Raw genomic sequence first — 14117 nt, forward strand, 5'->3', positions numbered from 1 at the left:
TGAAGTTTCTACACATGGCGCTTGGGCCTAGTGAGGCCTCAGGGACTTTGTTAGGTGGTGACTGCTCTGGAGAGATTAGATCAACACAGCCTTGGAGTCTGGCAATTGCCCATCTCTCCTGGGAGTATGGATCTCAGGAGTCTCCTTAGGATTCTACTGTGGGGCAGGGGAGCCAATCCTTCACCTTCTCTGCTGCCAGTGAACACAGACTTTCTAGGCTTCCCAGGCTTAGTCCCTGAGTTTATTCTCACCTTCCTGTTCAGATTCTGACCCTCTTCAGCTGGTCTTGTGAGCCATTGGACTCAAAGCATAAAGCGAGTTGGGCTCCCCTTGGCTTTTCTGACTTGAATCCCCCTGGACAAAGTATTCTCTGTACCCATTTCACTCTTGTTCTGCTAGGTAAGGCCTAGGTCATGTGGCAGATGCTTGCCAGAACTATATAGCAGTCTTTGCTCAGATCTCCCAGCTGCAGTGTGGCCACGAAGATGGCTCCTGCCTCAGCTCTCCAGTCAGTTGGAAATAATACAGGGTACTTTTCATGCACCAGTGTTGGTGTAGCCTCTGGATCAGCTAAGGGCAGTCTTCTTGTCCAACTGCAGTATTTTCCATTACTAAATCTGCCCATTTGTGCTTCTCTGCATTCTCCCTCCAGGGCTAAACCAGCACTGCTACCGTTCTGCTACAACTGGCTTGGCTCTAATGTAGTCTTTCTTATTTATTTAATGTACCCAAATTTCTTAGTCTCTAAGACACTTTGACTGTCCAATACTGGGTTTTAGTGAAATCCCTCTTTCACCTACCTCACAGAGAAGCAGTATTTCTGCTGTTTGAATCTCGAGCCTCAAAGTAATAAGGACTGTAGCTTCCCTCTACCTTGGCATCTTGAATCTCCTCTCTATTCCTGATTCTTGACACAAAGCCCCTAAAATCTTTGTAGCTTCCCCAGTGATAGTGAAACTGGTCTTTAAAATCAGGATTAGGTCTCCTCATTCCTGCAGTGTTGAAGATTAAGCATCTTGGAAATGCCAAGGCAAGAACAAAAAGTAAATTTTATTTAAGAAAGAGAAGAGTGATGAATCCTCCAGAGAGGAAGAGGTCCAGAGCTGGTGCCCGAGGGAGTGAGGGTGTTTTGTTCATTTTTATAGATTTCAGGTTTCCTTTCTTATCATGTCCCCCTCCCCCTCCTCCCATTCTGCCTTCATGACAAAGATGGGAAAAGAACTACAGAGGGGTACCTCTCCCTACTTTCCACACCTGCCCAAAAAGGCAGGAAAGGAGTGGCCAAGCTGGTACTCATTAACAATTCCTTGCTGGGAGGAGCAATTCTGTGGAGGCAAGGTAACCTTGGCAACAGGTTGGGAGGAAGGGAAAGTGTTCTGGAGGTATTAGCATTGTATTTCCTTTTGAATTAGCCCCATCTTCCTGACCCAATCATTCATTAAATAGCTGATTATCTGTCCTTTGCCCAGGTCTCAATAGGGGTGACAGAAACATCCTTTGTTATAATATTTGGTATTCTTAGTCCCCAGTGCCAACATAAGAGCTTCTAAGACTCTTAGAATCTCTAGAATGATGAGGTATCTTTTTGTATGCTAAGAGATAACTGGTGGCTGGGGTCCCATCATAACTTCAAGATTAAAACTTTTATTTTTCTATGTGTAAAAAGATTATAAAAATTGAAAATGGAGTGTCAATGGCAGCAAGTGCTGTGTGAACCACTAACATTTCTTCTCACCGAACATATTTTTTTTGTCTTTTCCATTTTTAGTTCTTCTGCTTTCCCCACCACCCTTCTGTGATGGCTAGGACCACTAAACAATGTTGAATAAAAATTATAATCTTTGTACCTCATTTTAATGTGGATGCTCTATTCCCTTTGAATGGCCATCGGTTTTTTATAAATACATGTTATTTCTGAAAAGAAGTCCCTTCAAGTCCTGATTTGCTAAGATTTTTTTACTTCAAAAACTGCCACATTTACCAAGTACACAGACGTTCTATATTTCGCTTGGGGTAATCAAATTTGTGGTTCCAGGGATCTAAAATGGTTGGTTGTTGCTTCTGACGAAGAGTCTCAAAAAGTGTGTCCTTTTGAAGCCTTGGAGAGAGGCTTCTTGTAGTGCCTATTCAAAGTAAAAACAGAACCCCCCAAAAACTCCTTATTGGTTTTGGATATATTTTATAATTAAAATGTGGAGTATGTATAAAACATATGCATATGAGTTAGTGCCTCTGAGGAGGAAAGAATTAAAATGTGAAGGACTTCAACGATTTTGAAATGATTTAAAAATTTCAAGTTTCTTTAAAAAATCCAAAGCAAGCATCATGTTAATATTTGTTCATTTTGGGTGGCCATTCAAAAAAGAAAAAAATGTCTGTTGTTGATAACCTTTGATTAAGTTATACATGTATCAAATAAAATTAGTCATGTTATCACTGGAATTCCACAGTTCTTTGCTACTATGCTATATAAATCATATTTCATTGTACTATGAATTTTCTACATATTTTGTGTCACTTCTCAAATAAAAAAAAATTGGTGGGGCTGGGATTCTAGCTCAGTGTTTATTTGCCTAATACACACATGCATGAGGCTCTGGGTTCAAACCCCAGTACTGTGAAAAAATAAAAAATAAAAATAATATGGTAACCAAAAAGAAAAGGTGATACAGTGAAGAAAATGTTATTTTTTATAGCACTGAAATATCCTAGTATTGATAAGGGGGTACTATATAATCCATAAGAATGAGGGTTGCCCAGGCGCGGTGGTGCACACCTGTAATCCCAGCAGCTTGGGAGGCTGAGGCAGAAGGATTGCAGTTCAAAGCCAACCTCAGCAAAAGCAAGGCACTAAGCAACTCAGTGAGCTACTGTCTCTAAGTAAAATACAAAATAGGGCTGGGGATGTGGCTCAGTGGTTGAGTGCCCCTGAGTTCAATTCTCGGGACCCCCTTACCCCCAAAAAAGAATGAGGGTTGGAATAAGATGATTAAAGGTATGTTTCTTAACTCTTGAATGTTATGCCATTGTACTGAATGTATTTCTGTAATGGATTCATATCACTTGAAGAAATTCTTCATTGTTTGGGGATGTGGCAGAGAGATCCAGAGCATCCAGTTGACTATATTTCCAAATACTCTAGAAATTAGGTATAACCACTTAAGTTCTAATGGAATATAAACACAAATGATGTATAATATTTCCACACATGGCCCATTAAAAACCTTCCATGTGTATTCCTCTGTTCTGCAGTAATACACAGAATTCCTTTAAGCATTTCCTGTTATAATACTCAATTGAACTAGTTAAAGAGAGAATTCAGGACAAAGGGGTTTCTATTGGTTAAAGTGACCTTGCATTGGTCAATTGAATAGTGTAGGAGGATGAGAAGATAGCTTCATCCTAGCCATGTACCTAGAATACGGTTCCTGCCAGGCCAGACCAGGCTAATAATCATCTTGTAGAATATTCAGCAATATCCTGTTTTTTATACCATTATTTCCTATTTCTATTAGAATTTTATTGGTGCATTTTAATTATACTTAATAGTGGGATTTCTTGTTACATATCTGTATATATACACAACAGAAGAATAGGATTTGGTCAATTTTGTTCCCTAGTGCCTCCCTATTCCCTCCCCCCTCCTTTCTCCTGGTTCTCTTCTACCCTACTGATCCCCATTCTATTTTCATGAGGTCTCCTCTTTTTTCTCTCTAGCTTCCATATATGAGAAAAAATATCTTTGACTTTATTTCACTTAACATAATGCTCTCAAGTTTCACCATTTTTTTCAAAAAATTACATAATTTCATTCTTCTTTGTAGTGGAATAAAATTCATTGTGTATAAACACCACACTTTCTTATCTGTTGATGGATCCCTAGGCTGGTTTTTTAAAATTTGGCTATTGTGAACTGTGCTGCTTTAAACATGGGCATGCATGTATTACTATAGTGTGCTTACTTTAATTCTTTAGCATAAATCCAAGGAGTGGTATAGCTGAGTCATATGGTGATTCCATTCTAGTCTTCATAGGAAACTCCATATTTACTTCCATAGCGGTTGTATTAATTTATAATAGCACCAACAGTATGAAAGTATCCCTTTTCCCTCACATCCTCTCCAGCATTTATTATTGTATTCTTTATGGCTGCTATTCTGAGTAGGATGAAATCTCAATGTTTGAATGGCATTTCCCTAAACAATAATGATGTTGAACATTTTTTTTTAATATTTGCTGGCCATTTGTATTTCTTTTTCTTTTTCATTTTTAAAGAGACAGAGTGAGAGAGAGAGAATTTTTTAATATTTATTTTTTAGTTTTCGGTGGACACATCTTTATTTTATTTTTATGTGGTGCTGAGGATCGAACCCAGCCCCTGCGCATGCCAGGTGAGCGTGCTACCTCTTGAGCCACATCCCCAGCCCCATTTGCATTTCTTCTTCGGAGAAGTGTCTGTTTAGTTCATTTTCTCTTTTATTTATTTATTTTTGTGTTAAGTTTCTTTATATATTCTAGATATTAATCCTCTGTCAAAGAGTAGCTACCAAACATTTTCTTCCATTATGTAGGTTCTCTTTTCACATTCCTGTTTCCTTTTCTGTGCAAAAGCTTTTTAATTTGATGCCATCATATTTATTAATTCTTGGTGGTATCCCCCAAGCTTTAGGAGTCCTATTGAGGAAGTCATTGACTATGCCCATATGTTTAAGTGTTGACCCTATGCTTTAGGAGTTGCAAAGTTTCTGGTTTAACTCCTAGGTCTTTGAATCATTTTAAATTAATTTTGTGCAGGTTGAGAGATGAGGGTCTCGTCTCATTTTTCTACATAATCAGTATTCCCAGGATCACTTGTTAAAAAGGCTGTCTTATCTCTAATGCATATTTTTGGTTTCTTTGTCAAGGATCAGATGACTATACATGTGGGGATTTGTCTCTGTGGCTTTCATTCTGTACTATGTGTTTGTTTTTATGCTGTACCATGCAGTTTGTTACTACAGCTCTGTAGTACAATTTAGATATTTAGATGCCTTTAGGAATCCTCTTTTAGATTTGCATTGCTTTGATCCCTCAGGATTTTTTATTCTTCTATATAATTTTTTTCTAGTTTTGTGAAGAATTTCACTGGTGTTCTGATGGGGATTGCAGAAAATCTATAGATCATTTTTGGTAATATGGATATATTTTGTCTATAATACCAAAAGTGATCCTCAGATTCCTACATCTTTAGGATTACATTGAGAAGCTATAAACAGTTTTTAAAGAAAATATTGTTTCATCCTTTGATTCTCTAAGTATTTAAATTCTTTTTGGTGCTATGACTTGTTATAAACACCTATTAAAAATACACACCTAGACTCCAAACAAATAGCTAGAAATGAATTTGTAGGCTACTAAAATGTCTATCATTCAGTTGAATAGTATTTTTGGTTTCTTTGGTTTCAGGGAGTCTTGCAAAGGTGAAATACTATCATCCATAAAGAATTTAAAAATAGAAAACAAAAAAGGTACATATTTACAAAAATAAACAGAATTTATGCTCCCTTTATTGTCTTATATGAATTATTCTTTTTTATTTAAAATATTGGTTATAATTATATAGTAAAATTCACAAGATATTGATCATATGACTAATGTACTGATATTAGATATTCGTTATAACTTCAAAATATACATTCTTGAATATGTGTATATTTAAAACTATGGGACACTGAAAAACTAATGAACTTTTATTAAATAATTATGATTCAAAAAATGATAGCCAAAATATTAATTGATTCTTTAAGTACAGTATTTTAAACCTCTTACTAAAAATAAGTTTTTGAGCTACTAGAAAAGTATACTTCCTTAGAAATATTTGTTATCAAAGGGATCCTCCATTTTAATATTAATTCTTTACTTTAAAAGTTAGCCAATGCTGTTATTACACATTAAGATAAAAATCCAAGGAGACCAATAATATAGAATAACTATATACTAACATTTTGAACTAATAATTCAACTGTAGGCTGATTATATATTTTATTTAAAGCTTAAATGACAGTTTCTTCATTTTGCTAAGACACTTTGTTGTAACTAGCCTCTATGGGGATTTTTTAGAAATAGAGCTGCTCCACACTGAATCCACTGGTCTTGGTTACCTCCACATGGAACATCGATATTGGTTACCACACGATCCCTTTCAGCACTTGTGTAAACAGGTAAAGAGATGCACTCATCAGGAGAATATGGACCATATGCACCCTGTTCAAAAAGAAATTGTTTTAAAATACAACAATATACTACTTTGAAGAAGATTGTTAGATAACTAAATACCTTCCAATTGATAAGTTTTATTTACCATTTTATTATAAAATGTTTTAAGTAAAGATTAATAATGTTACAGCTTTATCATCCCACTGCAAAAACTAATAACGGTCATTGTCTCCCTAGCCCCCAATACTAGAGTATTTTGAATCAAATTCTACAATTTTCAAGCTTCATCTATAAATAAAAATAATACCAGAATGGCATTATCACACATGAAAATTATTAATTCCATAATACATTCATTTTTCCATGATTTTTTTGTTAGAATCATTATTCAAATAAAGTCCACAGTTGTTAAAGTTCCCAGTTGTTAATCTCTTTTCTTAGTAATTCTTCTCCTGAGAAATGATACAGAGTATCATTTGGTTACATTTGACTTTTGGTTACATTTCCATGCTTTCATGTTCCTCTGTTGTACCTTGTATTCCTATGAACTGGATCTAGAGGTAATATAAAATTTGCTTTCTTGACAAAAATATTGCATAGGTGGAACTATAAATTTTCATCAAGAGGTATATAATATCTGGTTCTTTTCTGAATATTAGAGACTATCAATGATCATTATTTTACTCATCATAAAATGGTAACCCAATTCTATTATTTCTTCATTTCTAAGGAGGAATACATAAAGAACAACTTCCATTTATTTATTTATTTACTTATTTTTAATTAGCAAGAGGTATAGTCCATATGGGAAAGATGAAGTAAATGCATATAATTTCCCTTAATCTGTTTTAAAAAATAATGCTTTCTAGTATACTCCAAAAGTGACCAATGACTACCTTCTCCACCCCCGTCTCTCTCTCTTAAATATTTATTTTTTAGTTTTAGACAGATGCAATATCTTTATTTTATTTTTATGTGGTGCTGAGAATCGAACCCAGTGCCTCATGCATGCTAGGTGAGTGCGCTACCACTTGAGCCACATCCCCAGCCCATCTCTCTCTCTCTCTCTCTAAATAGCATTATAAGCTGGTGGATATGAACATTTGATGTGGGGTCCAATGTAATACAGTTATTGTCCTGATGTTCAAATTGTCAGTTGTTGCTCAGCAGTAACTAAGTGGGCTCCTAAATTTTGATATGTCCCTAGTTGTCTTCAATAGCTTTTTTGTATTTCTTATATGCCATGATGTTTTGAACTCATCTTATGTACATCCTGTTCCAGAAATAAAATTAGTCATTACTCTGATCCCTGGTTTCTTTCAAGAGAAACAGTATTAGAGACCATAATTTGAGTGCTAAGAATAATCATACGTTCTCATTCTATAAGTTTTCAGTGACTCAACTTAGAAGTTCATATTTTTCAAAGAAAAAAAATTTAAAATGAGTTACTAATGAATCGAATTTCCATTTCAGATTAGTGTTTTTACTTAAGTTGTAATTTTATTAGACTAATTTTAATTTTTTAGAATTTAAGAGTCAACAGGGACCCATTCTAGAATATGAGAAGTGATAAATCAGAGAATTTACCCATGCTAACCTAGTTAGGAAGTGGCAAAGTTGCCATAGATAGTACAATTGAAAATGCATTTTGGCACATGTAATCTTAGCACTGTTATTCTTCTCTCTCTCTCTCTCTCTCTCTCTCTCTCTCTCTCTCTCTCTCTTCCCCCCCTCCCCGTGTGTGTGTGTGTGTGTGTGTTACTAGAATACTGGAAAGTGAACCCAGAGGCACTCTACCACTGTGTATATCTTCAGCTCTTTTATTTTGAGACAAGGTCTCACTAACCTGCCCAGGCCAGGCTCAAATTTGCGATCTTGCCTCAATCTCCCGAGTCACTGGCATTACAGGTGTGTGACACTGTATCCAGGTCTGTTATTTTCCAAAATAGAAGACAACAGTGTTTATGGAAATAGATCATTTATAGGCTCTGGAGTACCTGTCTAGGAGCTGTGGACTCTCAAATTATTCTCTGAACATCAGTTTTCCTATTATAAAAGGACAAGTATTACTTGCACACCTCACAGGAAGTTGAAATAATCATATGATGTAGTAAGGAACTCAAGTGTAAGTATTATTTATCCATATATCTCCAATTCTTTGTAATACCTTTTCCTTTCTACTAATTCAAAATCATCTCAAAATAACATCCTACATTTTTAGTACCTTCTATCTATCTATCTATCTGTCTATCTACAGAATTGTTCTATGATAGAAATAAGATAATTTTCCTTCATGGAAAAAAATTAAAACACTGTATTTTTACATCTAGGTAAACACTATATAAAATTTCTTTCAATCATCCTCCACCATATCTCTCACACCCAAACGCTGTCTGCCTCTTTAGGTAGTTGATAAATCAGTTAACTCCCTTTGACAAATTAATTTCTAACATTTCTAAATCTTAATCTGATGTACATATAAAAATTTGTTTTTTATGTAGAATCATTCACCAAATAAAAACATTATTTATCCTGAATCTTTCAAACTGTATGTTTGCATTGATTATTTTGTCAGTTAATCATCTATTTAAGAGCATTTTATATGCTAATGTGACTAAAATGTAAAGGCTAAGCATTTGTGTGTGTGTGTGTGTGTTTATATAATTGTGTGTGTGTATATATACAAATAGAAAAAAAAATATTTGTTTCTTAAAATTCAGTTTAGGAAACAAAATGTACACACATCAAATAATTAGAATATAATTTTTGGAAAAATGTGTACTTTTTTGTTTTTTAAAAATTTATATTTATTTTATTTAAAAATAAAAATAATAAAAAATACTACTCTGGATATATGTTAACTAATAAGGATTCAAGGACAATCTGAATCTTGAGTTGGGACACAGGAAAAATTGTAGTAGTTGGAGTAAAGAGAATTTTCAACTGTTATCTGTCACTGGCTAATCTCTTCCTTCCTCTCCAATTGCTTAAATGGCAAACCTTCAGGATTCAGAAATTACTGTAATTGTCACAATTCATTGGCCAAGGCTAAGGTTAATATCCTAATGTGGGCTTTCTTCTTGTGTTACCTCTAGATTCTTTAGCAGAGGGTAGACACATATTACATATTTGTTGAACTAAAATGATCTGAATCTGTGAATGTATAAATCCCAGGAAAGGTCTGAAATTATTTTTCCCTGCCACCTGATATTTGCTTTGCTCCTCATTACTTCAATGACCAAAAATGAAATAACAATATCACAATGAAATGTTTTACAATGCTACGCTAGTGAGAAGACTGTCCTTATTTAATTTAAAATTTTCCTTTTAAATGAGGAAATTAGCAATCATGCAAAGTGGATTCTTTGCATGTTCACTATCAATCTACTAGGTTTTGTATCTATTTCTAAATTCTTCCAAATCTGCTTGTAGTTGCAGGCTTTGTTTTAAAGTGAGACAACAAATCTTTCTCCCCAAACCTATAGTATTTTAAAGCAAAGCACCACAGCAGTTTGACATTTTGCTTGTTAATTCCCAAGATCTCTTAGGTGGTAAATGTTATTCTATAAAAAAGTTGAGTAAACTTCCTGAAAAGTCACCAATAAATAAATGGTCAAAGCAGAAGTAGAGCTAACTGAATTAAATTCTTATCCCTGTTCTCTCTTTAATATGTTTATCTTGACAGAGAAAGTGTACAACCCTGCTGGGCTAAAATATTTGAATAAAATTTCTATTCAATTAGTATAAAACATATATTGACTTAAAATAATTCACATTAATAGTACATATAATAACAGTTCAATGTAATTAAAATTTAATAATTAAAAATTTATTGTAATTACTCTAAAGTAGTTAATGTGTTCATAAACCATATTCTTATTTAAATAGAAACTAGGTCCAGTTGATTCAGTTCAATAATGAAGGTAAAATTTGAAGTTTTGCATTCATTTGGGCCAAGCAGCTTTTCATAGGCAATAATTGTGAGCAAGCAGCCATGCATTGTTTTTGCTTCCCTAAAGTGTCTTAAAAAAACAGTCTGACTGCCTCACAATAAAATTAACTCCATGCCCCAGGCAAAGTTGTTTAAAAGCACATGAGTTCTATGAATAGTAAGCAATATGTTAACTATTCAAAAGAGGGCAATACATTATATAAAGGAAAAATATTAATGTAGGATGTAATTTAGCCAACATACTAAAGGAAGCAACAAAATTTAAAAAAAAAAACCCAAAACAAAATTACTAGGTCCATTATATTATCTATGTGGTCAATTTCAACTCAGCTTCATTATAATAAAATATATACAAAGGCAAAACAAACTATTTCTTACTGGATGTGCATAGTCCACCTAGTTTATTTTAACACATGCTTTGAGTGTTTATGGATCAAGTAGATAGATTTTTTTATTTTATTTTGTTAGGAAAGATCTTAGGGAACTGGAGGCTTAATATATAAGTGCTATAATTTAGTAGTGCAGCTCAACTCTGGAAAAACAAAATAGCTCAAAACAGGAAACAAATTAACTTGCCACTCATGAACATTTTGAAAGACTTTGCTTGTCAAGAATATTTAGCTAATTTAAAAAAGGTACTCTGGTTCATATTTTTCACTATTATAATGATAAGAGCATTACTTTTGTAAGATTTCAGTACATATTTTCTGATATCTAATATTTTAATTATCTATAAAAAGTAATATAATGGCTTTTTCCCAGTGCAGTCATATTTTCCTTGGAAATTGTTTCTCAAGTTGAACTGTCAAATGTGGTGCCTGTTGGAAGGTCTAGGCCCTTGGGGTACAGGCTGGTTTAAGATTGCTAAGTTACTGTGGGACTGATAAACTCCTTTATTTTTATTTTACTGGAAAAACAGAATAAAGGCAAACTTATTTCCTGTGGACTTCCTATGGAATGCCAAAATGGGGCATTACCTAAGACTGGTCTACACCATAAAGCAGTGTTTCTCAAATCATATTACATGGAACATTACATCCCAATGGAGGGTGGAGTGTAGGTACATGAGAAAGCTGTGTGGTAGGAGATTTGTGGGAATTAAATTTGTTTACCAAATAATTTTTCACAGAACTAGAATAGAATAATTGTTGCAGAAAAACATGCTTTGAAAAAAGTGAATGCTTTTAGGGTAAAATCCCTTAGGGATATCTTAATTTGGATTTATATTAGTGTAACCAAGCACTAAACTAAAATAGAAGCAACTTTTAGAATCTGCAACATGAATGGATGAAGGTATAAGTAAATAAATCTGAGTACAGGTTAAATTATTTTAATACACACAAATAATCTAGTAAACAGAAGGAAGCACTCAGAAAAAGTTCATGATCAACTTGGTTACTTTAAAGTTTCCTTGTTTATAATTTCAATTTTGTTAATTTACCAAGTATAATGCATTTAAACACAAGCAATATAGGAGTTTTCTCTTCCCCAATAAAAGTCTTAGAATTTGTTGTTGATATCCTTATTAAAATATCACCATATATTAAAATAATTGAAGCAGTTTTACAATTTTTTGCAGCCTAAAATGTTCTATGAAAAATGGAGGTTCAACCATGAAATAATGTTGTGCAAGGGACTGGATTAGGAGGCAAGTTTCTGCTGGAATGTAGCTACTTGGGGCGACTGAATGACAGATAATATTGTGAAAATAATTCATTGAAAAGAAACCTCTATCTGACCTAAAAACATTTAGTCACCAAAGTTCTGAATTGTATTATTTCCCCAAGCTTATTAAAAAATTCTGGACTTTCTACAACAAAGGAAGGAAGAAAGTAGAAGGAAGTCAAAAGTAACTTGTTTTACTGGCTTATATAAATTGATGTTGATGGTCTTTTGGTTTTACACTGGTTTCTTCCCTAATAGTAAAAATTCATTAAAAAGTTGACATTCCCTGTCTACTCCAAATTCTGTAGAATTTATTAAAAATAGCCATAGTTATCCTAAAAAGACACTTTTAGAAACAAAGCACTGCTTAACTGAAGCAGAAGTTGGAGAGGTTAATAGTTTATACAGGGTTGGAAAACATTTTTATAAGGGGCCAGAGAGGAAACATTTCAGGATTTATGGGCTGCCTTGTCTTTGATGCAGCAACACAAATTTGCTGTTATGGCCTCAAAGCAGCCGTAGACAATATGTCCACAAATGGGCATGGTTACTTTCCAAATAAAACTATTTATGGGCACTGAAATTTAAATTTCATGGAAATTTAACATGTCATTAAATGCTATTCTTCTGAGTTTTCTAACTTTTTAAAAATGTAAAAAACATTAAATATTCATGGGTTATTCAAAACCAGGCAGCAAAAACCAGATTTGGTTCCTTGGGCTATAGTTTTCCAAGCCCTGGTTTAAACTCTTATTATGGTTCTGTATTAGGCCAAAAGTTTATGAAAGACAGACCTGGATTTGAATTTCAGTTGCTTATCTACTAATCATTTGATCTTTGGGCCATTTATATAATCTTATAAACCTGTTTTTTTCCCCCAAAGGATATGATAATCTTTATTTCAAAAATTTTTGCAAGGTTTACACCATTTGACCCAGCTATTGCCCTTTTCGGACTATTCCCTGAAGACCTTAAAAGAGCGTACTACAGGGATACTGCTACATCGATGTTCATAGCAGCACAATTCACAATTGCTAGTCTGTGGAACCAACCCAGATGCCCTTCAATAGATGAATGGATAAAAAAAATGTGGCATTTATACACCATGGAGTGTTACGCAGCACTAAAAAAATGACAAAATCATGGAATTTGCAGGGAAATGGATGGCACTAGAGCAGATTATGCTTAGTGAAGCTAGCCAATCCCTAAAAAACAAATACCAAATGTCTTCTTTGATATAATGAGAGCAACTAAGAACAGAGCAGGGAGGAAGAGCAGGAAGAAAAGATTAACATTAAACAGATACATGAGGTGGGAGGGAAAGGGAGAGAAAAGGGAAATTGCATGGTAATGGAGGGAGACCCTCATTGTTATACAAAATTACATATAAGAGGGGAATGGGAAAATAAACAAGGAGAGAAATGAATTACAGTAGATGGGGTAGAGAGAGAAGATGGGAGGGGAGGGGAGGGGGGATAGTAGAGGATAGGAAAGGTAGCAGAATACAACAGACACTAGTATGGCAATATGTAAAATCAGTGGATGTGTAACCGATGTGATTCTGCAATCTGTATTTGGGGTAAAATTGGGAGTTCATAATCAACTTGAATCTTTAATGTATGAAATATGTCAAGAGCTTTGTAATGTTTTGAACAACCAATAAAAAAAATTTTGCAAGGTTTAAATATCTTGTAAACAGTTCACACAATGCTTGGTACACAATCAGTACAAAGAAATGCTGATTATTACTCAAATTATGACATAAAAAGTCATTTACCTAATTTTTCAGTTTCTTCATCAAAACAAAACAGAACCTGCTCTACAAAACTTATAGGATTGATATAAGAGACAAATATATTTGTATTTCACCCTGTGCCAATCTGTATCCACTCACTCAATTGTAGACTGATTTTCCAAAACTAGAAATTTAATCTTATCATGCTCTTATTCTAATTCTTAAAAATTTTGTACTGACCACAAGGTAGTCTAAACTCCTGGGCACAGCTACTCAGCTTATCACACTTGGTCTTGGCCTTCCTATCTGACCACAACCCCTACCAGCCTTCCAAATGAACATATACTCCAAATGTACTATACCTGTGTTTCCAAGAATAACCTAATTTATTTTCTACCTCTACACCTTTACATCTGTTGCCTGTTCTATCTAAACAACCTTACCCACTTTTTGAATTTGTCCTTGAACTTTCATTAACCATACTTCAAGTCACAAGGTCATTTGACTTTCCCTCATTTGCTCACAGATAGTAGAGGTGAGGTTTTTTTGCTCAGGAACAATTAGCAATAA

The 14117-nt window shown here is 34.1% G+C and overlaps 1 protein-coding gene across 4 annotated transcripts in view; it reads right to left on the bottom strand.

The window, feature by feature from the left end:
• Positions 1-5621: 5621 nt before the first annotated feature.
• The window catches only part of Dync2h1 (dynein cytoplasmic 2 heavy chain 1), a 381051-nt gene continuing 372555 nt past the window's right edge, over positions 5622-14117 (bottom strand). For 3 of the 4 annotated variants that reach the window (XM_046466604.2, XM_046466597.2, XM_046466588.2), the window contains one exon: positions 5623-6243. In XM_046466604.2, the coding sequence (XP_046322560.1) occupies positions 6076-6243 (168 nt within the window). In that variant the 3' untranslated portion in view covers positions 5623-6075. Of the gene's footprint in view, positions 6244-14117 lie in introns of all 4 variants that reach the window. The other variant, XM_058586626.1, reaches the window with a different exon arrangement.

The sequence above is a fragment of the Marmota monax genome, unplaced genomic scaffold, assembly GCF_021218885.2.
Source record: "Marmota monax isolate L192 unplaced genomic scaffold, Marmota_monax_Labrador192_F-V1.1 WCK01_AAM20220418_F8-fsc00045, whole genome shotgun sequence".
Lineage (NCBI taxonomy): Eukaryota > Metazoa > Chordata > Mammalia > Rodentia > Sciuridae > Marmota > Marmota monax.